The 24,489-nt window shown below is 40.6% G+C and overlaps 2 protein-coding genes across 7 annotated transcripts in view; one reads left to right on the top strand and one right to left on the bottom strand.

The window, feature by feature from the left end:
- The window catches only part of IDUA (alpha-L-iduronidase), a 49,311-nt gene that overhangs the window by 15,782 nt on the left and 9,040 nt on the right, over positions 1-24,489 (top strand). The window contains exons 2-9 of one of the 2 annotated variants that reach the window (XM_063319415.1): positions 17,075-17,209; positions 18,528-18,610; positions 19,219-19,326; positions 19,964-20,059; positions 20,626-20,828; positions 21,254-21,433; positions 23,023-23,239; positions 23,844-24,059. In XM_063319415.1, coding sequence (XP_063175485.1) covers positions 18,532-18,610; positions 19,219-19,326; positions 19,964-20,059; positions 20,626-20,828; positions 21,254-21,433; positions 23,023-23,239; positions 23,844-24,059 — 1,099 coding nt within the window. In that variant the 5' untranslated portion in view covers positions 17,075-17,209; positions 18,528-18,531. The remainder of the gene's footprint in view (positions 1-17,074; positions 17,210-18,527; positions 18,611-19,218; positions 19,327-19,963; positions 20,060-20,625; positions 20,829-21,253; positions 21,434-23,022; positions 23,240-23,843; positions 24,060-24,489) is intronic. The other variant, XM_063319414.1, reaches the window with a different exon arrangement.
- The window catches only part of SLC26A1 (solute carrier family 26 member 1), a 38,785-nt gene that overhangs the window by 8,866 nt on the left and 5,430 nt on the right, over positions 1-24,489 (bottom strand). The window contains exons 3-4 of one of the 5 annotated variants that reach the window (XM_063319408.1): positions 12,248-12,355; positions 9,292-9,374 (exon numbers count right to left, since the gene is read on the bottom strand). In XM_063319408.1, coding sequence (XP_063175478.1) covers positions 9,292-9,374; positions 12,248-12,355 — 191 coding nt within the window. Of the gene's footprint in view, positions 1-4,679; positions 5,699-9,291; positions 9,375-9,868; positions 9,897-12,247; positions 12,356-24,489 lie in introns of those variants that run through there. The other 4 variants (XM_063319411.1, XM_063319413.1, XM_063319409.1 and 1 more) reach the window with 4 other exon arrangements.

Raw genomic sequence — 24,489 nt, forward strand, 5'->3', positions numbered from 1 at the left:
AAGAGATTTTTGTTAGAGATGTGTGGACTGATTGCCCAAGTTGAAAATGACTTGCATATTGTTGTCTAAATCTATTTGAAGAAATCAGTAGATTTCTATCCATCCCAATTATTTTAAATAGTTTTTAGCTCCCACTGCATAAGTTTCTTTGTTTGTACGTAAAGTTTATTTCCATCATAAGGGAAAACTAATTACAATTTGATGTAATTATTTAGAAAGATTGATGGCTATTTTTTATTAGTAATGCCTCATTTCTGTAGACTCCAACGTACTGTGTGATTATGCTAGGCAGGATCTGCTTAGACAGGAAATACGTTGGATCTAGTCTTTGTTAGAATGCAAAGTTGACAGAAAAGATAAAAGAAGTTACAACACCAAGAGAAGTACTAAAGAGCATATGATTAAAGTTAATAAAATACAGAATGCTAGCAACTGTAATAAAGACACTAATTTTTAAGATGCAAAAACCCAACACTTCCTGTCTTACCTAAATTAGTTTGGAGAATGAGAGGCTTGTGCATGAGGACAGCAAATCCTGTTCAAATGCCACCCACTTCTTACAGCCAAGTGAACTCAGACAGCCAAGAAACAAATACGGTGCCCTTGTTCTACATACTTAAAAGCTAGTGGGCAGTTCAATATCCAATGAGTGCTTTTGATAGACTATATAAAAAAGATTGCAGCAGCTTCTGTACACCAGGCTCATATATTCAATTGTACAGTTGCTGTCTGCCTCTCTCTAAACTCACATAATTTACTTGCAAGTAAATTTGTATTTACGAAAAAAAACATTAAGATTTGCACATATGCATTGTTTGTGCAGCTTCCTGAGTGATGGTAATAGTTTTTAATACATAAGATTATTGGAATATAATTTCTCTGGAAATCTGTTAACAGATGTTGTGCCTGAATGATAATTTAGTAATATATCTCAGCTGTACTGCCTTACTGGATAATCAGAATAGTAGCTTTTTGTAAAAGCCAATTTAAAAAAAAAAATGCTATAATTATAAAGCATGTATCTTTTCAGCAGTTTTGATGCATTTTTGACAAAGGTCAAAAAAACCTTCCTGGTGGAATAAATACGTTCAAGCTAAAACACAGACAAATGCTGACAGGAGGTCATTTTCTTCAATTCTTTTTTCTCCTGAAAACAAGGGTTTGCTTCCTGCAAATAGCCATTTATTCTGCTAGATATATTTTCAGAATCCATGTCAAATGAGCATGCTAGCTGTAAAACACTCTAAAACCAGCTCTAAACTGAGATGTTACTGGTTTCTGGAAACTCTAATGTTTGGAGTTTAATGGTTGCTTTTAGAACATAGTAACACCGTACCAAATAATGGAAGGGACGTTGTTACCATCAAAACAGTTTTCAGTTGTGTAATCCAGGAATTCTCAGGCTGTGATACCTATAGCTCAGTAATAACTAGTTGCTTCACCTGAAGAAAAGGGGATTCTACCGTGGCTGCATGCTATCCCTGTACATTTGTGCAGCCTAGGAGAGAGCTGGGAGCTTCCAATGCTCCTGCCATCTCCAAAGACAGGAGGGTGGAGAGCAGATCCTGTGCACATGAGTGGACTCCATCCTTCTGATTGTGGTGCTGAGATACAATACGATCCTTCCACAGTGGTAATACTCGAGCAATATTGAGGAGCCCTAGGGGTATCAGTAAATAGGTTCCTCTACTGGCTCGCCAAACTGACCCATTTTCAACTCAGCCCATACTAAGTGGTTTGTAAGAAAAGGGACAACCCCTATTTCCAACTCTCGCTCATCCCCCAGAGCTTCGCAGAACATAAAGTTTACATTTTATTCAAGTGAAGGCTTCCCATTGCTTGCTGAAAGAGCTGTTCTTAGCAGGGATGTGCAGATGAAGCAGCATATAGCATAGAACGGGTCTATCCATTGCATTTGACTTAGGTATCAGAACATTCTCAACTGTTTAATACAAGGGAAAGTTACTTGTGTGCACATTCATATACACGTGTATCATCCATATCATTACAAAGAAAAGTAGTCTTGGTTATTTTTAATTGTATTTTGATGTTTGGAATCTTCACAGTTAAGTTTTTTCAAGTTGCCCTTGACTGTATGAGCAAAAGCAAAAAGCGTTGGGTTTGGGGTTTTTTCTGCATGAGCAGAACCACTATATGAACCACTCATTCATTCAGGTTTAATGCAGTGACTCAGTTTCTTGTGAAAAAGAGAAACAAAGCAAAGAACCATTCAAGCCAGACAAACTGCGAGCTTTCCAACCGGCCTTAGTCTCATCTTTCTTCCTGTCTTTTCACCATGCCACTGACCTGACAAAAATCTTTCTGCAGGGAACGGAACATTCATCACAACATGTTCAGTGGGATTTCTCTTTGTAGATTAATTGGCAAGCGGTTTCTGCTCATACACATATAAGCATTCTGGTTGGATGAGTTGTTCTTTGTGCAACCGCACAACACAAAAAAACTTTATTCTGATGTGTTCTTTTGTCTCCCCATCCTGACTGTCCACCAGAAAATCTGAAGCTGTATCTCTAGAAAGCTCAAGAGGGAGTAGGCAGGGTGAGCCTGCGACTCTATGATAAGGAGATCTCTTAAATCCTGTGTTTCGGACAGCAGTCAGACAGTGTATCACAACTCTATATCAGAATCTCTCACTCTTGGTGAAATAGTGATTGGAAGTATAAGTTAGGATAGAGCCCTTTATATAGTTTAAGCCAAGTGATGCTTGCAGTTTTCTCTATGTTCGAACTGTGAAAATTCAGCTAAAAAACTGATGAGGGTGCAGCAGGTTTTCTATTTATCATCTGAAGTTTCATTGTATTTTTGTTGCATAAATGACAGAAAAACATGAGAGACGTCAGTTTAGCTAAGCACTTGATTTAAAGCACTTGTAGGTGTTGAGTTAAACTGTTACTCATCTTTTGTATCAGCAACCTTTTCTGCCTGTAAGAAACTTCTCTTGGTTCCTAAAGGCTATGACTACATTACTGTTCTGGTTTTGACCATTAACAAAGTTTTGAAAAACGTCACTGGTTAGCCTAATTTACAGTGCATAGATTCAACGTATAGAGGTGTGTTACGGTTGCAAACCAGACTTTCTTCAGAGGAAAATTCCCAGAAGCTCTGCCGTAGTGCACTCTGACCGTTTATTGTGGCATAAAAACCTGACCCAGCAATTGGTTCTTTGGAAAGATTTGAACAGATGTGGTGAGGACATTTAGTCTGTAGGACCTGCCTAGTCTGAAATAAAAATCCCCTGAAATGCATATAATATAATGCAATACTGCTTCAGCACCTACTGCATTGATTTATTAATCTGCTTTTATTGTGCAGAATTACTTAGAAATGTTGACATAACCTATGAGTTTTAGGAGGGATCAAGTGACAAAACAGAACAAGTGAAAAGATATTTCTCTCTGTCTTGCATAAGCTGTTGTATTTTTAGCTTTAGAGTACCAGGACCTAGATGTTCTTGGAAGCAAACTTAAGCAAGGTGCCAGCAACCAAAACCATTTACTTAAACACTGACCTAGCAAGCTTTTGGGCTATAGGCAAAGAAAATCACAGTGCTTTTTAGGAAAATCATGTGACATTTGATGGGCTCATTTTTTCCTATATGTGAACAAAATATCGTGACTTCAAAACATTTTCCTGATGAGTTTTCAACATTATGCTAATCTAAAGATGAAAGAGGGAAAAATAATACAGCTTATTGGTCTCTACAAGTCAGGAAAGCCAGAACATTCATTTAAGTCCTCTGCAAATTAACAGTGCTATACTATGCAGTTATTCTGAGAGTCAAGCAATCTTTTAGATTTCTGTATTTCTAATTTAAATTTGCAGTTCGCAACTTCTACTTCCAATTAGAATTTCCAAGGCAAGTTAGGCTCTTTTTCAAATGCCTGCATTCACCAGCAGTTGTGATTCAATTCATGTTTTCCCAAGGATTCTTAGTCCAGTGTCCCAGCGAGTAAGATGACAGCCACTGACATGTAACAATCCCAGAAGTGATGAGCAGGCTACAGTAGAACTCACATAGTCAGCCAGCAGCTGTTGTAAAGGCTGGCCCATCAGATCATCCTTGGGAATGATGAGACCTTGGAAAGGTTTCCAAGGCTTTAGTCATCAGTCACAAAACTAAACACTAAGCTCTGTCCTGCCCTGTGGTTTTGCTGGACTTTGTTTAATCACATGAAGCGGTTGTAGAGAAAACCAAATTGATACCCCATTCTCATGTTTTTTCCTCTTGCCTTCCCCGGTATCTTGGGTTTACTACATGCAAGAAGGACAATACTTTGGAAACCCTCTTTCATATTTAATCACTAAGAAAATGTTCAATTTTAATAATAATTGAATACTTTGAGAACTAGATAAGCTTCATGTAAGCTGCTTTTCTTAAATACAAATGAAAACTAGCCAAATGGCTGGTCTTGAACTCTTAGACCAGTTTTCAGGAAAGATTACTTCCATACCAGTTGCAGCTGACTACATGTTTTACAAACCTTTGTCCAGTATCTACCTTACAAGCAATATATAAGAAGAACAGTATAATCACAAAACATAAAAAGCAACACCAGTGTGTAAATAACTGAAAAGAGGCAGTTTTGCACCTTTTAAAACAGGCAAAGAGCAAATAAAACCTGAGTTCAGAGGTGTGGGAGGGGAGACAAATCTCTTACCTGGGTAGCTTTTTGACAGGAGTGTTCAGCTCTGTTTTTGCACGTTGGAATGAATGAAAGTCTTCACTCAGGCATTGCTCTATTTGCATAAAGGATAATTATTAGCTAAATATTCCTCTAGGGAAGAATGGAATCTTAAGCTTGCTGCTTGGTAGTGTGTTGTCACTTGTACTGCTCTGAAAACTTGGATATATAAGCAGCACTTGCTGAGGATTTGAGTTTAAATAATGTGTAAGATTATTAATTAACTAACACTGATCCAAAAATTATGCTGAGTTCAGTCTAGCACATCTCTGACCTTTGAAGCTGCTTCTCATCTGAGATTTGATCTCATTTATGCATCCTCATATAGCTTTAGTTTTTGATTTTACATATTCAAGGTGTAAGAATAGAACTGCAGTCTTGCCTGAGATTTGTCCATTTTGCAGGCTGGAATAAGTACTGTTCTGCTCAGTGCATAGGATGGGACTGCTGGAGGTCAGAGTTCCATTCCTACACGTCAGCGCATTCAGATCACAAGATCTCTGTTGCTTCTGTGTAAACTGAAGACTGTAAAATGTAGGCAGATCAGCAGGACAAAGACTGACTTTCTGTTCATTCTTTGTGAGGTATTTAAATGACCGAGTCCCTTTTCTGTTACCTTAGCTCTTTGGACAGGTGCAGACCTATCCAAATGACAAATAATCATCCATCTCCTCCTTTCCACAGAGGTGATAGATAATGTTTAATGGTTACTAAGCAGTGCAGATTAACAGACTGGGCACAAGGCCAGGGCTCACAGGAACTGCATTCAGTTGTGTATGTTTCTCAGCCAAGGAAGAACACGAACATGCATGCAATAAGAATTTGAGATGGGAGGAGCGAGGCCTGAAAAAGGTTGTGTTGCTGGATAGATAAAGATGGTTCCTCCTTCCCCGCCAGCAGGAGTGCTTGGACCGGGGTGTAGTGCACAAGCATGTCTACAGAGGGCCAGGTTCCAACATCGTCTTTTATCCCAGCGCAAAAAGTTGTTTGCTGCTCTTTGAAAATAAAAAGAAAATATGAAAATTATGGAAATGAGATGTCAAAACACCAACATGAGGGTGGAACAGAAAGGGAAGCATATCTCACTTCTGTGATGCAAAACTAGTCATGTATTTTTAAAACTACTGGCTGTTACCGAGAATTCAAACCTGGTGACAGTAGTTGTGACATTCTAATCCCAAAAGCTAAAGGTCATTTAAGTCTTAATAAAATCCTCTTTCTTGCCCCTTTCCTATAGAAAGTCTGGTCAAGCATTTCTGTCCCTTTGCCGTTCCCAAGGTAGCTCTTAGAATAAAAGGGAAGCAGTAGTGCACTTAATCTGTGTAATGAATTTTGCACACTGGTGGCAGTAAAATAGTGTGTCTCTTTGCTCTGGTGCACCACAGAACAGAAAATGGCTTTATCGCTTCTGTTAATTTACTTTCAGGCCTGTGGTATTTCTTTCTTGAAGATAAAGTGACTTAAACTCAGTCTCAAATTTGCCCTATCATCCATTTTACTACATAATTCTCAGAACCAGGAATCATCTTCTGTAATGATTTCTTAAAATCATAGAATCATAGAATTGTTGAGGTTGGAAGGGACCTTTAAGATCATCGAGTCCAACCTTTAGCCTACCCTGACAAGAGCCACTTCTAAACCATGTCCCTAAGTGCCCCATCTACCTTTTTTTTAAACACCTCCAGGGATGGTGAATCCACCACCTCCCTGGGCAGCCTATTCCAATGTTTAATAACCCTTTCAGTGAAAAAATGTCTCCTAATATCTAATCTAAACCTCCCCTGACGTAACTTGAACCCGTTTCCCCTCGTCCTATCACTTGTCACCAGGGAGAAGAGGTCAGCCCCCATCTCTCTACAACCTCCTTTCAGGTCGTTGTAGAGGGTGATAAGGTCTCCCCTCAGCCTCCTCTTCTCCAGGCTAAACAACCCCAGCTCCCTCAGTTGTTCTTCATAAGGCTTGTCCTCCAGACCCCTCACCAGCTTTGTAGCCCTTCTCTGGACACGCTCCAACACCTCAATGTCCCTCTTGTAGCGAGGGGCCCAAAACTGAACGCAGTACTCGAGGTGGGGCCTCACCAGTGCCGAGTACAGGGCGATGATCACTTCCCTAGTCCGGCTCACCACACTATTCCTGATACAGGCTAGGATGCTGTTGGCCTTCTTGGCCACCTGGGTACACTGCTGGCTCATATTCAGCCGGCTGTCCACCAACACTCCCAAGTCCTTTTCTGTCGAGCTGCTTTCAAGCCATTCTGCCCCAATCCTGTAGCGCTGCATGGGGTTGTTGTGACCCAAGTGCAGGACCCGGCATTTGGCCCTGTTGAACCTCATACCATTGGTCTCAGCCCATCGGTCCAGCCTGTCCAGATCCCTCTGCAGAGCCAACCTACCCTCAAGCAGATCAACACGCCCGCCCAGTTTAGTGTCATCTGCGAACATACTGAGGGTGCATTCGATCCCTTCATCCAGATCATTGATAAAGATATTAAAGAGAACCGGCCCCAGCACCGAGCCCTGGGGGACACCACTTGTGACCGGACACCAACTGGATTTAACTCCATTTACCACCACTCTCTGGGCACGGCCATCCAGCCAGTTTTTTACCCAGCGCAGAGTACACCTGTCCAGGCCATGAGCAGCCAGCTTCTCCAGGAGAATGCTGTGGGAAACAGTGTCAAAAGCTTTGCAAAAATCCAAGTAGATAACATCCACAGCTTTTCCCTCATCCACTAAGTGGGTCACCTTATCATAGAAGGATATTAGGTTTGATAGGCATGACCTGCCCTTCACAAACCCATGCTGACTGGGCCTGATCACCCTGTTCTCCTGCATGTGCCGTGTAATGGCACTGAGGAGGATCTGCCATGACCTTCCCAGGCACCGAGGTCAGACTGACTGGCCTGTAGTTCCCCGGATCCTCCTTCCGGCCCTTCCCCCTTCCGCATGCTGTCTGTGTCAGGACCAAAGTAAACTTGCCTACTCTGTTCTCCTTTACAACATGTTTCCAGTATTTGGAAACTCTGCAACTTCTAGTGTTTTCAATCCTGGAATTTGCAGAATAATCAGGTTTTGCCCCATTTAACATTTTTTTGGAAGAGACTTCTCTGCATTTCTCTCCAACAATCTCTCTCCATTTCTCTTAGGAGCCAATATCAGGCTCCTAAGAGTACTACAGGATGTTCAGGTTATCACCTGACCCCTACCACATGGAGTTCATCGTAAATTTGTTTTGCATCAAGATAGACTAAAAATAACACTTTCTGAATTTTTAAAAAGAAAGACTTTTCAAATTATAATTTTGAAATATGTGAACACTATTTAGGCACAGCACCATTCAAGTGAGGCTAAATATCTCTGAAGAGGACATTTCCACAGGGGGAAAAAAGTAACAAAGTGAAGTAGTCTATTATTCTGTCTTTGGAAGTTGTGAAAATAATCTAGTTTTGAAGAAACTGCATTTTACGACGAACAAGCTTTACTTAACATACAGAAGTACTGACAGCAGAAGGTTCATCAGTGCTTTAATTATGGAGGTGCTAGTTCACGCTCCGCAGCATGAAGCTGTTCATCAAGGCTTCAGTCCAACAATAATTTCTGAGTGGGCATTCTGGTTGAGTTCCACTGATGCTAACAAAGCAAGACTAAGTTCTAAAAGGACTGTCTTTCCATGTCAAATGCTCAATTGTGTGTTTAAGAAACAATTGTAATTGGCCAACATGACTGAAAGACATGCTACAATGAAACACTATCTTTAAGAATAGAAACTGCAATAAAAAAAAGAAAAAATTACCATTGACCAGTAATTGAGAGTTTACAGATGATTTTCCTTTGTGTGACTTACTGTTTATCCTTATGAACAGATGCCTAATATTAACTGGATCAAGAACAGCAAAAGGTTGAAAGCAAAATCTATCTGAGGGTATTTGTGAAATAAGTGCTGTAACAAGATAAAATACATTTTGCTTCATTGACACATTTACTTGAGGATTTTGGAAGATTTCAGAACAATTCACGGCATTGCTACATACAATTCATATCTGGTAACCTCATTATATATTTAAAAAAAATAGTGCTAAATTAGTCATACAGGGAAGGTTAAAAGTGTTTGCTTACTGAGCTACAATCAATAACATGAAATCTTCAAAGTACATAGTGCAAATGTAATAGCGTTGTTCTTCCTTCTGTGCAAGTGTCTGAAGTTCATAAATTCAGTGAATTATAAAAAACACTTTAGCCTAATATGCATTATTTAAAATGCTCTCAAGCCTCAATTAGTCTACAGTTTACCTTTAAACCGTAGCGGATGGATGATGTGCCTAAAAAGCATGCATTTGGTTGCTATTTAATAGGAAAGATGGGAGCACTAAAAATAAACATCCACTCTTTTGAAAGCCCCTATGTACTACACCTAAAACATTCCTTCTCTAGCTGTGGCAAAAAAATCTTCCTTAGTCCCTGCTGCAGGAGAAACTCTTGAGATCTGCGAGGTTCAGTGCAAACGTATATATTCTGAGTAAGACCATCCTTTACTGTGGATTCCTCCTTCTGTTTCCCACTACAAACAGAGCAAATTGATTAGAACTTACCAAAAGCACAAAGTAGCTGCAGTAATACCACCACAGATTTCTTATCAGCACACAGTAGCACAGTTCCTCAGGAGCACGGCTTTCTACAAGAGTGGGATAGAAATTCTGTCAGGATATAGTTTGGGTCTATCCAATGATATTACTCCAATGGTGTTTACAGTGAGATAACATAAATAAATAGTAGCATTGGAAAAAATCTTTGTCCTGTAGGGTGTAATCACAGGTGGAAGATAAGCTTAAAACCATTACATTACAGGGGCTGGTAATCTTTGCCTTCTTACTCATCCCTGCTATTCTGTTTTAGTAGAGCTAGTTGCAGTATGTGGAGATCAAATAGAGTGCAGTCCTGACTTATCTGTAACATTTTCAGGGGTTTTGTATACTTCCTTCAGTTAGACAAAAAAATAATGTGTTAAATGGCATTACAGTAGGCGGTGTGTGGAACTGTCCTTACACACAGTGTTGATCTGTCAGTGGTCATTAATGGAGTTGTGTCCTTTGAAAAAGGATTTTCATTAAAATACATCATGGAGGGGGATTGGCTAAAAACCTTTATGTCTGAGAAGTCTTTACATACCTGCAGCTGCCATTGAGTGTGAAATGTCTGAGCCTGTCTGCTTCGTAAACAAAACTGCCTGTTGTTTCATCCCTAAACAGCCAGAACTGTGGAAACAAAGCCTGCTTACTGATTGGTTTAGGATGAACGTTACTACTGATATTTGTAAATCTTAGAGGCAAATTTACTGTAGCAAGGGTAGTCTCTCAGGAATACTGAAGTTTCTTCACCCGTTCCTTGCATTCACATGTAATCTTAACTGGATATTCAAAACCCATTTCTGTGTGTGAAGAAAACAAAGGATGTCTTTCTGCATAGTTAGGTAAATTTTCATGTTTCATAAGGACAGAATATAGTGCACTTTTAACCAAAAAGGGAGGTACTTTTCATATTAGTGGCAGTTGTTTGGGATGGGGGAAGAAAGAAGAAAAAAGGCTTATATATGAACATCAAGACCATGGAGTGGAAGAGCTATCACTGCCGTATTTAATAATACATCAATAGCCTAAATTGTTTTGCCAAAGCCGGCTTCAGAATAGGATTATCAGATCTCAGTTTGGAGAGACGTATAGGTTTGCATCTCATTGAAAACTGTCTATAAATGCAATTGGTTAGTTTTACCTCCTTAATTGTAAGAGGTTTTGTTATATTTTACATTCAAGAGCCAAGAGCAGACACTGGGTTGCCATTTAAAGTGCTGCTCTTTCCAGATTGGGTTATAGTGTTCATTTGTCAGTTCTGAAGTATTCAGAAACCACTCATCACAAATATTCGCAATATTTAGAGCAAGACAGTGGATGACATCTTCATTGTGCCTTTTCACCATCGTACGTTATTAAACATCAGTAAATTAGGAAATGAACTTAGTGTGATGTAGTGAAGACCTCTTCTATTTTTTGTTTTGCAAATAAGTGGTATATTGAAGTTAGACATACAGTTGCCTATGGGCAGGCAAGGACTGGTATAGAGAGATACACCTGAAAGTACATCTACCACGCAAATAGATCCAGGAGCAGCTGGACTTTGTCAGACACCATGTACTGTCTGTACTTCAGGCATTAGAGCTAAGTACGTCAGCTGAGAGGTCTACCTGCAAACCTTCACACCTTCAGTATTTAGCTCCATGTTTTCCTTTCCTTAGACTGTTCATCAGTTGTCCCATTATGTGCTCCTCAATACAGATCTCAACAAGTGGAAACAAATTTTGATAACCATAAGATGGAGAAAGTTAGAAACCCAATAAAAATAGCACACTGTGCATTAGTGCAAAATTTCGGGTCCAGTTACAGCAACCCTAACTCATAGTCTAACCTATGAGCTTGCAAGATGTGCAGAGCAGACTAAACAGAGCATTGTTGAATTTGGTTCTTTTTACATATTTGGCAGCAGGGAGGGCAATCATTCCAACTCCTTGTTGTGATATTACCAAAGAGTAAATAAGCCATGTCCTGTGCTATAGTTGGATTCGCATACTTTTGAACTGTATTTCCACATAGAGCTAACAAGCAGAAGAATAGAAGGAGCATAAACAGAAAATGAAGGAGTAACAATAACAATACTATGAAATGAAACCACTAAGTCAAATATGTACCACAGAGACTCATTACTGAAGGTGCAGTATTTGGCAGGGTGCTTGAGTTAGAACGCTGGATATATACAGAGGAGAGCTCTGCTGCTGCTTGGAAAGAAAGGTTCAGTAACAGCTTTCCTAGGCAATGCCAAAAGGAGTTACATGCCTGAAGCAAGCTAGTTTTAGTACTTGGTTCAACATTCCTCTTCCTTGTGCATCTAAAAAGCCTCTCTTTAATCTTCATTATGGATTTAGTCTCCCCATCCCCTCTTTTTTTTGCTTTTGCTTATAGATTACATTATTTGGAGTTCCATCATCAAGGATAGCATAAAACCACAATGAACATTTTACTTGTAGCCACGTGCTATGCAGGAGAAAATCACTTCCATACATGACACTCAATTAGAAGGAAAGGTGTCCTCTAGCACCTCAGCTCACATATCGTGACTGAGCTTACCTTTTAGACACTGACTGAACCTTTAAATTTGTAGTGCAGGATCAGTCAAAAAGCATTTCCTGCTACTGGAGTCGCCTGATCATTATTTGATTACTTCCCTTCGTAAATGAATGTAGCCAAAACAGAGATCAACAAGGGATCACAACAAGATCTCACAACAGTCTAAATTATCTGTGCCTAGATGATCTGATTGGATATGTTTGCATGTCTGGAGAGGCCAGATAGATACTAAAATACCTCATGCCTTTGCCTAAATTGCTATGCTTTCATAGCCTGTTTCCCCTTTTACATCTTGAATTTGTTTTAAAAGGGGGGAAGTGGAAGGGTAAAAGACACAACAGTCTAACAGTATTTTCCTAGCAAACTAACTCACCTCGGCACAGGAAGCTGTTGATGCTTTGTCTGCCTTTCTCTCTCTTCCCCCCACACACAGCACGCTCATTGCTGAAAGAAGGACTGAGACTGTGCTCACAAAAGCAGGCTGAGTAAGAAACGGAAAATCATAGGCCGTGATTAGCATCAGCTTGAAAGCATTCATTGTTTGCTTGCACTTCTCTGCATGTCAGTTTTAGCCAGATCACAACAAGGATTTTGTGAGTTGCTTTGCAAGGTAAAGATCAAATAACGCTGATTTCAAAGAGGAAAGAAGCTAATTAAGATGCTCTATAAATCAAAGTCAATTCTATTTTTATATATTCTAAAAAATAAAAAGATTCAGCTGAATGCGCAGCCTCCTGGCTGGTTTGTAGCAGAGGCAGTGATTTCCAATAAATAACAGATGTTGTATTTTGCATTTTTGGAGCCAGTTTGTTCCTAAACCACAGAGATTCATCCTCATCCTTCTTTTTGCGCATGTATCATGCTGGTTGGTTGTGTGGATGGATTAACTGTGACAAGCTGTGACATCAGCAAGGGCTGCATGCCGCCTGGCTGTGTGGTTTTGTAATGCATCCTTCCATTGTTGCTGGGCTGACTCATTCACGATATAGGGTGGGTGAATTATGCGTAGTATGGGCCCAGCATGGACTGAAGTCTTCTCTGTGCAGAATCTATGCCGTAATTGTAAAGCAAACAGATTTTCAGTCCCCACTTACACAAATGATATAGCTGAGAAGTAAATGCAGAGAAGTAGTAATGCTAATAAATAAACCCAGAAGTGATAAAATATGCTAGTTCTTTAGTGTGGGTGGAGTAATCTTTGGCCTTGCAACTTTGAAAAGGCCTCTGAATGAGGTTTTTGATCTGCAGAGCGTGTGTGAAAAGCACAGGCTGGTGTTTGGCCTGGGGGCTGCTGAGGAGGACGAATCAGTGTTCCTGAACCTGCAAAAGGTCAAGTGATAGTGGTTATTTTGGGATACAGGGGTTTCATGAAAGGGAGCTGATTTACCGTACCTGTAATGGTCACAGGAAGCTAGAGCGAGCGGAGCAAGAACATGGTAGAAGCAGCTCTGGTGTGAGGACTGTATTGTCAGCTTCCATTGGTTTCAGAAGGGGGAAGTGTTGTTCGTTAATAACCCAGGAGCCTGCTGATTTCATAGTTATTCATTAATGATCTTGTGCTTAAACCTGCAGTATCAATCTAGTAGGTTTTTTTTGGTTGACATTGAGGAAACCTGGAGCAATAACTGCTGAGAAGGCAGACCCTGTAAAAGTGAATGCTAATGAGGGCTATTCTGCCCTTCATATGTTCTGAGGTATCATTTCCATAGTGCTTACAGTCCCTTAGGACCTGCTTTCAAGGTCTGGAGATTTCTGAAGTACTCAGCAGAACAAGAAACTTATGGAGAAAATTCGTGGGTTTGGAGCAAACAAGGTCTTTGTAACAGCCTGAACTTTAAACTGGCTTAATTTCTTTCCTCGTAGCTGCAAGAGTAAGTAAAAAACAAGGAGGCAGGATCCTTTTGTGTTGTAAGAGGGACTTGGAGGGCAACAAGTTGCCCTCTTGGAAAAGATAAACTTGCTGACATTTCTTTTTCAGAGCTTTTGACCTCCATCTTGATGCTGTGCTCACAGCTTACGTGCTTCACTAGCACTTCACCAGCCTGCTCTCCTGGCTAAAGAAATACGATAGTTGCTTCTGCAGACAGTTCCTTCTGGAGAACCTGCTAGCAGCAAGATTTTGAACTGGCATAGGTTATCAATGTTTGTTCCTGCATCTTTCCAGTGAACACCAAGCTCCTCTCCAGGTTCAATGGGCATTATATCTCTTCTGGAGTTTTATGATCCCTAAAATGGCATCATGTACTCTAGAAAGGGAGTAAGCAATTCCTTGGGACATTGTATCTAAGGATGCTCCTGATAGTAGTCACCTATTGCAACAACTGCTTACCCTTGATTTGCTCTTGAGAGGGGGAAATTAATTATCATGCATACTTACACTCGTCAGAACAACAGTGACTGTGTTACTATCAGTCCACATCCTGGCACCATGGCCAAGGGAATGTGTGTTTGCAGGAACTGGCTTACAAGGCCGGACAAAGATGGTTTAGCACAGAGCTAAGCATCTCTATCAAATGAAGAGTAATATGTAATATCATCATCACAGCAGACACCATAGTAGGGTAGTATCTTAGACTGCACTTTCACTTCTTTCTAAAACCATAACAGAAACCCACCCATGGAGCAGGGTCTTTTTTAGGTGGCTCGCTTGTGGAGTGCGCCTTTCAAGTCTGAGGTTAGCCAATACCCTGCTGAAAAATTTTATTTGCTCTTAAGGTGTCATTTGCACCTCTCCTCTGCCAGCACCTTGTGCTCCTATTTCCTATTTTGCCCACTAGGTGAGCAGTCTTTCCTAGTGGAAACTCCCAGTGAGGATGTAAGCAGGCTCTGCTGCCTTAGGAGTGGTGTTAGCCAGCTACTGTGGCCAATCTACCAGAAGAGAGACTGTTCTGACATTGGTGAAAGCAAGCTAGGTTATGGTAGCTTTGGGTACGCGCGATAACTGTGTCTACCAGAAATGCAAAGGGAGGTCACACCCAGTGAACGAGAAAGTCAGGATGAGAAAGGCACTACTCCAGTACATTGATATTTCCCAGTCATATCAATCCTAGGCCAGACAAAGTTCTCTTCAATAGAATAGCTCTGTTGATGGTTACCTTACATGTTACCTTTGAGTCTCTGAACAAGCTGTGACCTACTTAGCCACAAGGCTTCCAAGCCCAGGAAGTTTTGTTCAGTATATTGCAATACAGTTTGATAAAGTTAGCTTGACATGTTATCAGAGATTCAATACTAGACTGAAGATTGCCTGGAAGGGAAACACTCCCTGCCTGTTTTTTTTTTGTTTTTTTGTTTTTTCTTTCCCTCTCTTCTCTGTAGATAAGATATTTGGTCCAATGTCTGTGTGTGCACTTGCTTTCCAGGGCATGCAACCATATTCCTGGACTGAATCAACCTAGGGCAGAAGGGAAGCAGCAGATGCTGGGCCCAGAAAGGAAGCTGTAGTTGCTCATTATGAGGAAGGCCTTATCTGACAAGTCTCCCAGAAAAAGCCCAGTTGAGGAACATTTGAAAGCCAGGCATAGACAGGACAGTGATTGCCACTCCACATCAGAAATGCCCAACAGCAAACAATGAACAATCCAAGTCTGGCAAGCACTCAAATGAAATGACAAGGACACAGCCTTCTGCATGTTCATAAATAAGACATTGGTGTCTAGAAACCATGACTAAAGGGCAGAGAGATCAGAAGAAGAACAAGCGAAATAAAGGTAGAAGACTGTAAAAGTCTGTGAGCTTGCTACAAAGGGCCCAACCATAGGTACACAATGCTGCACCAGCAGGTCCTAGGTCAGATGTACAAAGCTGTTTTGAACAACTTTGACAATGCCAAGTGCATTTGTCCTGGGTCAGGAATTTACCTTGTCACACGCCTGTAACAGTTGATCTGGTCTTCAGTCTCCTAAAATTCCTATGTTTATAGCACTCAGTCTGACAGTTGAGCCAGTCTTCCCCATGCAGAATGTTTGTAAGTAATACTAGCTTGCTGTGCCTCACATGTGGCATTGAGCGTGGGTTCCAGACACCACATGGCATGCAACCATGCAACCCAAATTCTATTGATCCTGTATAGGTTATTAAAAAAAGCATCAATTTTACATCAGAAAAGTAGCATGGGTAAGGATAAGATCAAGATCTGAGAAAGCGGCTACCCTATCAGTCAAGTAATTGTTTTATTAATAGGAGCATTCTACCCAGTTCATTCGTGAGCAAGAAAAGAGTCTCATAAAGTGCCAGATCAGCCAAAGGACATAAGAAGTGCCTCTCTACACCTACACAGATAACACTCAGTACTGTCACTTCAGTCATGGCTGGCAATGGTATTCTGTTTTAAATGTTTTACTTCATTGATACGGGAGGAAAAATGTAGATGTGCTGGGATCTTAAGTGTACATGCACCAGATAGAATGCCTCGTTTACCCATATGTTTTCACATAGTACTGTGTAGACCTTGGACTGTACTCAGGAAGACACTAGTTCCTTTACTATTATCTAAATGGTATTACTAAGTTTTTACAAGACAGTAGAGTTAATCATTCTTATACTCACTGACTGTAAGCGTGCATGTAAGCAAATATTTCAATAGAACACAAGGTACAACTGGAAATAGTTAATGGATCTGAGGGAGCAGAGCTACCTTTTGCAACAAAGTATTTGTCTTTGAACTTTGGAATAGGACTGTCAGACTTTTTTTTAATCTCTATGTAAGCCAAAGAAACCCCCTAGATCCAAATGGCCATTCTTGAGTTCAGCTTCTTCTTCAACTTCAACTTCTAAAATGTACTTATGGATACTAAAGTAAATAAATATCTTTCTGCTATTTGCTTCTTTCACAGTTGCAACATTTAACTTTGGCGGGAACGTCGAGCCCATCAGTGGCTGCAGACATGACAATTTCTGTCAAGTGGTAGGACATAGTTTAAAAGAGACAAGCCAGCTTCAGGTCTTTGGTTAAAGAGTGTGACCATGCTGGGACTAAGATTGTGTGTTTGGTTACATCACAGGTGGAGCTGGTACAGTGGATATGGCTTATGTTACATTTGTTTTGCCTGTCCTGTTTTCCTGTTCTAGGTCATAGTCAGAGACGCTGATGTCACTCTGTCCTCTTCAGGTTGCACAGTTCTTTTCTTTATTCACTAGGCAATTCTGTCAAAAACTAGCCCTTCTTAATTCTCTGAGGACTTTGGGATTGCTATTGCAGGTTCTTCACTGAAACAATTTGTGAATCTCAGCGCAGAGCCCAGCATTGATTTAAGAGGTCTGCTGACTGCCCCATTCTTGCTTTTCATCCTGTGTGACCAGCATGCCTTGCTAGCACTGATCGGTTACAGGAACTGTAAGTCATTGTCCCTCCCCCTTCCATCATACCTGGGACATCTGCAGTTCACTTGTACAGCTGTCTACCCAAGCAGAGGCAGGGTGCCTAGGAAAGAGTAGGCAAGACGGCAGTGCTCAGGCTGCACTGTCCTAGAGAAATTACGTGTAGTGCTCTGGCAAGGCTGGAGAAATCAGTTTTGAGAGGCGCTGGCAAAACCCCGATCAGCTGTCCTATTTGACAAAGTGTGGACTTAGCTCAAGGGTGCTTACAAATCCTTTCGCTGAGTGTGTACTGAGGTCAGAATTTGGGCACCAGGCCAAGGCTGTGGCTTGGGCCAAATAACAGTAAGTCACACTACCGAAATATTGTCAACAGAAGTTCAATTCCTATTTGGCATTTAATACTGGCAAAAATTCTCCCTCCTGTCAGATTTCAGTTAAATCAGGCCACAAGTTCAGAAGTTACGGGAAATAACCAACCCAGATATTACATTATATTTATTTTCACTGGATACCAGGCGAGAAAAGCCTTTCAGGAATTTAAAACATATCTTCAAATGTATCGTAGGTAGATTGCAAATACCAGTTTTCTTCCCCTGGGTAAAAGAACTCCCATGTTCCAGTGCAGGTGCATGCCCAAATTTTACTACCTGTGCTCCTGCAAGATTCACTTGCATCAAGGGGTGCATCATGGTGCTAATCCTAAGTCTTTGAACACATGCATTCAAAGCTGGTTAAAAGGATTGCCGCCTGAGATCCTGGGAGTACGGGAGAAATAGTAAGCAAATGCTAACAATGCAGTAAAAGTTAAAGACATTGTGTGCATAAGTTCAGCATTCTTTGAAAGATACAAAGTTATTTCTCAGCTGGACCTAAACCCATAAGAAGCACTACTAAGGAAGCAAATTAAGAGAACATTAAAAAAGACTGCATATGAGATAAGGTGTAAGCCAGCTGGCCTAGCAGTAGGTAATCAAATAGAAATGAAAAAACAGCTTAGCAAAAAAAAAGTCTAGGTAAATTTCACTTCAGCAAAGATTTAGAAATCTTAATATCCTGTTAAAAACTCAAAATCCAGCAGGCAAGTTCATTATATTGCTTCTATTACTGCTGCTGGAATAGGAAAAGGGTATGGATTGGACAAGAAACATGACTTGCTTATGGCGAATAGCTGTTACTTTAGAGGAAGGGAGTTTGTGTACCGGTCCAAGAACCCTAGTTATATGTGAATGTTGATAGCCAAAAGAAGGCAGCCATCTGACCTTTCATCTGCAACCAAGTGCCAGCTTTGCTATAATATTTACATTTGTACTTTTTTTATTACATATATTCTTCAGAGTGATGAATGGGAAACTTCGCTACAATTTTACTGCCTTGGATAACCTTATGGATCGCCTGTGGGAAAATAAGCTAATCCCAGGTAAGGGCAGCTCCCTGCCTCCACAACTTCCTACATCTGTTTGCCCATATTGTGTGATCATTCTTAGAGAGCTTTGCCAAAGCTGATTTTGATGAAAATTCATTCTTTTCCTACTTGCCTTTACCCCATGTCTATGTAAATATAAACAATGTGAGCAAAACACTATTAGGGAAATTAAGACAACACAAATGATTTTACGCTGCTTTCAACAGCAGTTTGAGATGTATGAATTCGGAAATCGGATCTCTTGAACAGGAGAATGCTTTTTAGCCATTAGCATGTACCTAAAAGGGCCAGAGAAGCAGATACTCAAGGTATAGCTTCCCCTGAATTTCTGCAAGCATGCACTGTTTAAAGTTCCCTCTAAGCCCTGTATTTATGATGCTAAGTATTAGTATCAACTACTATAGTCATTGACAGGTAACGAGTGTGAACAACCCCAAATCTAAAATATTCGTGGTGGGGACATGTAGGAGCAGGAAGGAAAGCCCATTTAATGATGCTTCTTCATTAACAAGTTAGTTTCAGATAATGCAATAACCCCTTTGTTAATCAAAAGGACACAGCATTCACAAAAAAAGGAGACCAATCTTTTGTGTTTTTTCTAGGATTTGAATTGATGGGGAATCCATCAGGATATTTTTTAGATTTTGAAAATAAAGAACAGGTAGTAAGATGGAGAAACTTAATTAAACTTCTGGCCAGCAGATACATAGGTAAGTTACAAAAAAAACCCAAAAAAGATGAAAAAAACCCTGTTATTTATTCTGTTGTAATCCCTTCTAACTACCTCAAAAAGTTCTGTGTATTGTGATCAATTTCAAGACCCTGAATTTCATCACAGAATAGGAAAAAAAACCCTGCCAGAACAGACAATGGGATAATAGGCTCTTTTTTTGCTGATCTGTGACCAATATCCTGAATGAGTAGTGTGTTCTGGATGGCATATTTGGCCTGCCTCTGAGGACTGACTTTCAGCTTCATTGTGCTGTTGTGGTTGTAAACCACCAGCTTGCACTGGGACATGATAACCTGAATAATTCCCGCATGCCAGCTTCAAATACCTCTGCTGAGACAGAAGTCCAACCTGAATTAAGGCTGTAATTTACATTACGTCCCTTTCACCTTTCATCTTTTTCAAATATTGCTGCATTTCATTGAAAATGGGAGATTTTGAAACTACCAGAATCACATTTCCCTCATTATTGAAAATAGGCAATATTTGTACTCTGTTGTACCTCTGGATGCTGAACCTCACCTGCAGCCCTAATTGATAGGATTGTCTGGATCAGTGACTAATTGATAGGGTTGTCTGAATATGCCGCTCACTGATAAATGAGGCCTCTCCTACAGATAGGTATGGATTGCAGCATGTTGCTAAATGGAATTTTGAAACATGGAATGAACCAGACCACCACAACTTTGACAACGTGTCTATGACAGTGAAAGGTAAGCATGTTTTGGAGCACTTGCCAGCGTACTGAAGTGAAACAGGTTGTGGGATGGGTGGAGGAGTGACAGTGATAAAGAAGGATGCTGCCAAAGAAATAAGGTAGGTAGGAGAGATAAGGAATTTGAAAAGTATACCTAGTCTCTTTTTCTAAGGTCATGTAACTGGCTACATCTTGTTCCCTCCTTGAACATCAGTATAAATACAGGGACAGTAGAACAGGGAAACCAGAACAGGAGTTATGCTAAGAAGACACAGTTTGTTATTTGGATATAAAGTAAGGATGGGTTACTGAGGGTAAGGGGCTGAAGGGTGGAGTAAGAAGAAAACTGTTCATTGACAGATGCATGCTTCGGGAACCTGTCCTCACAAGACCTTTGGAAGAACCTTGTCAATGCAGCTGAGGTTTTGATGTCTTCTCCTGTTGTTAGTGCATAGGAAAGAGTAGCCCCAGTTTGTGAGGTCCTGCCAGTGAATGCAATAATAGAATTGGAACATCTCCCTGCAGTTTGAGATGAAGATTCTGTTTTATCATCTTTGATATATGCATCTGCTTGGACTTCAGGGTTTCTCAACTATTATGATGCTTGCTCAGAAGGATTAAGAGCAGCCAGTCCTCTACTAAAATTTGGAGGGCCTGGGGATTCCTTCCACCCTTTACCCAAGTCACCCATATGCTGGAGTCTGCTGGGTCATTGCTACAATGGAACCAACTTCTTCACAGGAGAGACTGGTGTAAGGCTGGATTACATCTCTCTCCATAAGAAGGTCAGTCCAAGATTTCCGTTTCAGGCTATTTTTTTAATCAGTCCAATCTGAGTTACATTTTATTCTGATTTATGAAGTTAATTTCCAGATGAGTGTCCAATCTATAGCAGGAAGCATGGCAACCTGTTCTAACAAAACTTTGAAGAAGTTCAGTTGCAAGACTTCAACTCAAAGCAAATTTGTCTTTCCCTAATTCCCAGGGGGAAACAACTCCTCTACCTCTTTTCCATTTATATTCTAGGAGGAGTTCATGGAAACAGCATATGCTGTAATGGATTAGGGAAAAATACTAATACTACCTGTCCCACAGCTTCTCAGGGACTCCAGAAACAAGTTTTCAGAATGTGTTTATGTCTGTATGTTACATCTGTGTGTTTACAACTGTTTGCTCACTTTCAGTAAGCAGATATGAAATACTGTTGCAGGGAGGTGGCAGTTCTCTCTACATCTTGCAACAAGAAGTAGAAGCAGTTGGACAAATTCAGAAGCTGTTTCCAAATTTTGCTTCTGTTCCCATATACAACGATGAAGCAGATCCAATGGTTGGATGGTCTGTTCCACAGCTGTGGCGAGCTGATGTGACCTATGCAGCTATGGTTGTAAAGGTAACTCATTTCATTGACGATCTTGTGACAGTAGGGTCTCCTGATGCATTAATGTAGTTGCAAAAGTAGACTTACACTCAGTTTTTAAGCAGCTACTTAGAATAATAGATACAAAAAAAGGAGAGCTCCGTATTGATACAGCTGGAGTTTCCCTGAATAGTCTGTTTTCAGTAGCTTTATTTAGTTTGTATTAGTCTTCTTCATCTTCCCTGAAAAAAAAAATCAACAACTGAGAACTACCCTTCCATGTGTTGGAGAATGTGTCAGATATTTTATGCAGTCCCTGAGTCAGATCCACCTGAGAAGACTATACTCACACATCCTCTCTCCATGCAATAAGATTGCTGTCATCTCACTACTGCTAGCTATCACCTCACTTATGTAAGACATTATTTCACAGCTCCTTCATCAAGAGACACCAAGTATAATTAAGAAGTCCCTTGAGTTCTCATCATAAGCCTGTCCTTTGGTTTTGGATAATGACTGTACACGTGTTGTTATTAATTACTTCTAGTAATTGCTGCTGTTGATCAGAAAAGCATAAGGAGAAGAGAATGCTCAGTATTCCTGACCCTACATGAATTGTTGGCCCCAGAGCAAACTCAGCCTATGCCCCTGCATAGCAATAGTTCCCACTGCAGGCCTGTTGCTTTGTGAGCTACTGCCTTATATAGCATCCAGAGTCTAAGTGCTCCTGTGCAAAGTAGTAATTCCCAAACCTGGAAGCATGTATGTCACCCGGAAACGAGATTAGGTCTTATCAGCTGCTCCTGTGGAGACAAAGCCTCTCAGCTCCTTGAAGCTACATACATACAGAAGCAGTCTTCTCCAAAGCAACCAGTCACTGCATTGCAGGGAGTTTGTGAGAACAAACAGCAGTGTCTATAATGACATGGTGATATGGAGAGGTAAAAAAAGACACATCCAATGGAAAATTAATGCTTGGGCGGATAGGAGCTGAAGCCCTGCGTTCCTTCAGGAACACGATTATGACACCTTTTCAGTTGTGAGCCTTCTGAAGTTCTGTTTGATTCTGATACCTGGGGATAATCTGGTAAACAGAGAGCTTGGAAGCGCTGATGTTTTGCAGGGAAGCAGCACAGCAACCAGTGAAATACTGGGAGAACTAATTGCCTGTTAGCACCAAGTGGGTAAAATGACTTATTGAGGAACAGAACCCAGGACCAGCTCCCAGACACTCATGTAATGGGTACAAAGTAACTCCAGAATTGGAGAACCATTTAGGTTTAATTCAGATGGTAAATCCAAATTATTTAATATTCAAGACAGAGGACCATCATTGGTAGTGAAGTAGCCCAGGAAATATATTAATAATTTATGCAGAGTACTAGTAATAGTTACGTCAGAGACTTTTTACTGGCAAAACTATGGATACTTCAAATTTTGCAGTGGTTAATATATCACTTAAAGAATAATTTCTCCAAGAGTTGTGAGGAACAGTGTAGTTCTTCAAGCTTTTCTAAATGGCAGAGTGACAGCTCTTTTCAACATGTGGTAAAGACTTTTAAAAAAATACAGACATTGGATTTTCTCCAGGGTGAAGTTCCGTCTTCTCTATGACTTTGCAGGTAATCACCCAGCATCAAAACCTGCTCATTTCCAAAGCCAACAACACCATCAACTACACACTGCTGAGTAATGACAATGCCTTCTTGAGCTACTACCCCCATTACTTCACACAGCGGACTCTGACAGCACGTTTTCAGATGAACAATACAAAGCCACCCCATGTCCAGATGGTGCGAAAACCAGTGCTGACTGTCATGGGCTTGCTGGCATTGCTAGGTATAGTAATCACTGATTAAAAAGCACATCAGTAACGTCTTCTACCTAGAAGCTTCATGCCTGAGAGAAATTATTCCAGCCATTTCAACACTGATAAAAGCAGGATTTCTCCTATGCTCTGTTTGACAGCTGTATTAGGAAAATGAAACTTCATTTCCTCTGAGAAATTAATAGCCCAAGAGAGGTTCCCAACAGTCTGTTATCCATTTGATTTAATTTACTGCATTGTTTATACCCTCTGTATGCCAACTACTTTGTTTTTTTGTTGAATGGTGCTTCCCTTTTGTGCCATCACATCAGGCTGCAAACGTCTTTAAGAAATACCCACAGCTGGAAGACCCATGCAGCATACTAAAGAAAGATCCTAATTCACTGTTATATACTTAGATGTTGCTAGCTGAACTGCTAGGCATAAGAAATGTTGTAGTATGTGCATGCTCTGCTGTTGTAAAAGAAGCTTGACTGGATGCCGTACCTGGTAAAATAAGCTAAAGCATAGCTTAATCTATAGATCCCCATGTTTTGACCCTACATTTTGACCCTACAGAGGCTGATACAGGACTGACTAGCAGGAATGCTTACACAGTTGTCATGTTTTTTAAAGGAGAAAAGCAGATTTATGCAGAAGTGAAGAGCAGTGAAGGCGAAAGCGTTCAAAACAGCACAATTGGTGTCCTGGCATCTGTGCACACCCCAAGTGAGATGCAGCGCTCAGACAGTTGGCAAGCTACTGTACTGATGTATTCAAGTGAGGATAACAGGACTTCATCCAACATCAGCACTGTCACAGTGAATGCCACCCACTTCCCCAAACTCAGAGGTAAACAAACATAATGTAGACAGCTCACACAATTGATATATAGAATAGAACATCTGCTGTAACACTTATCTGGAGTTGCCTTTCGTTGCAAGAATGAGTTTCATGTGCTAACTTTCTCTCTTATCTTTTGGGCACTCACAGATTTTCTGAGATATGATGGTGCTCCTCTAGGAAAGGTTCTTTCCTAATGCCTGCACTTTGACCCTGCCTTTAATGGCAGCTGCAAGTGGTACCTTTTTGGAAAGCTATTAATCTCAGTGTCCTTGGCTGGATATTGCCGGGCAACGATTCCCTTACTGGGATGACTCCAAGAAAGCCAACATGACCACATGATTACACATTTGATGCAGTTGTCCAACAAATGTGTGCAGCACCTGTGCAAAAAATAACAGGATTTCAATTCTGATTACGGACACACTAGCTTGAAATT

The sequence above is a fragment of the Chroicocephalus ridibundus genome, chromosome Z, assembly GCF_963924245.1.
Source record: "Chroicocephalus ridibundus chromosome Z, bChrRid1.1, whole genome shotgun sequence".
Classification (NCBI taxonomy): domain Eukaryota; kingdom Metazoa; phylum Chordata; class Aves; order Charadriiformes; family Laridae; genus Chroicocephalus; species Chroicocephalus ridibundus.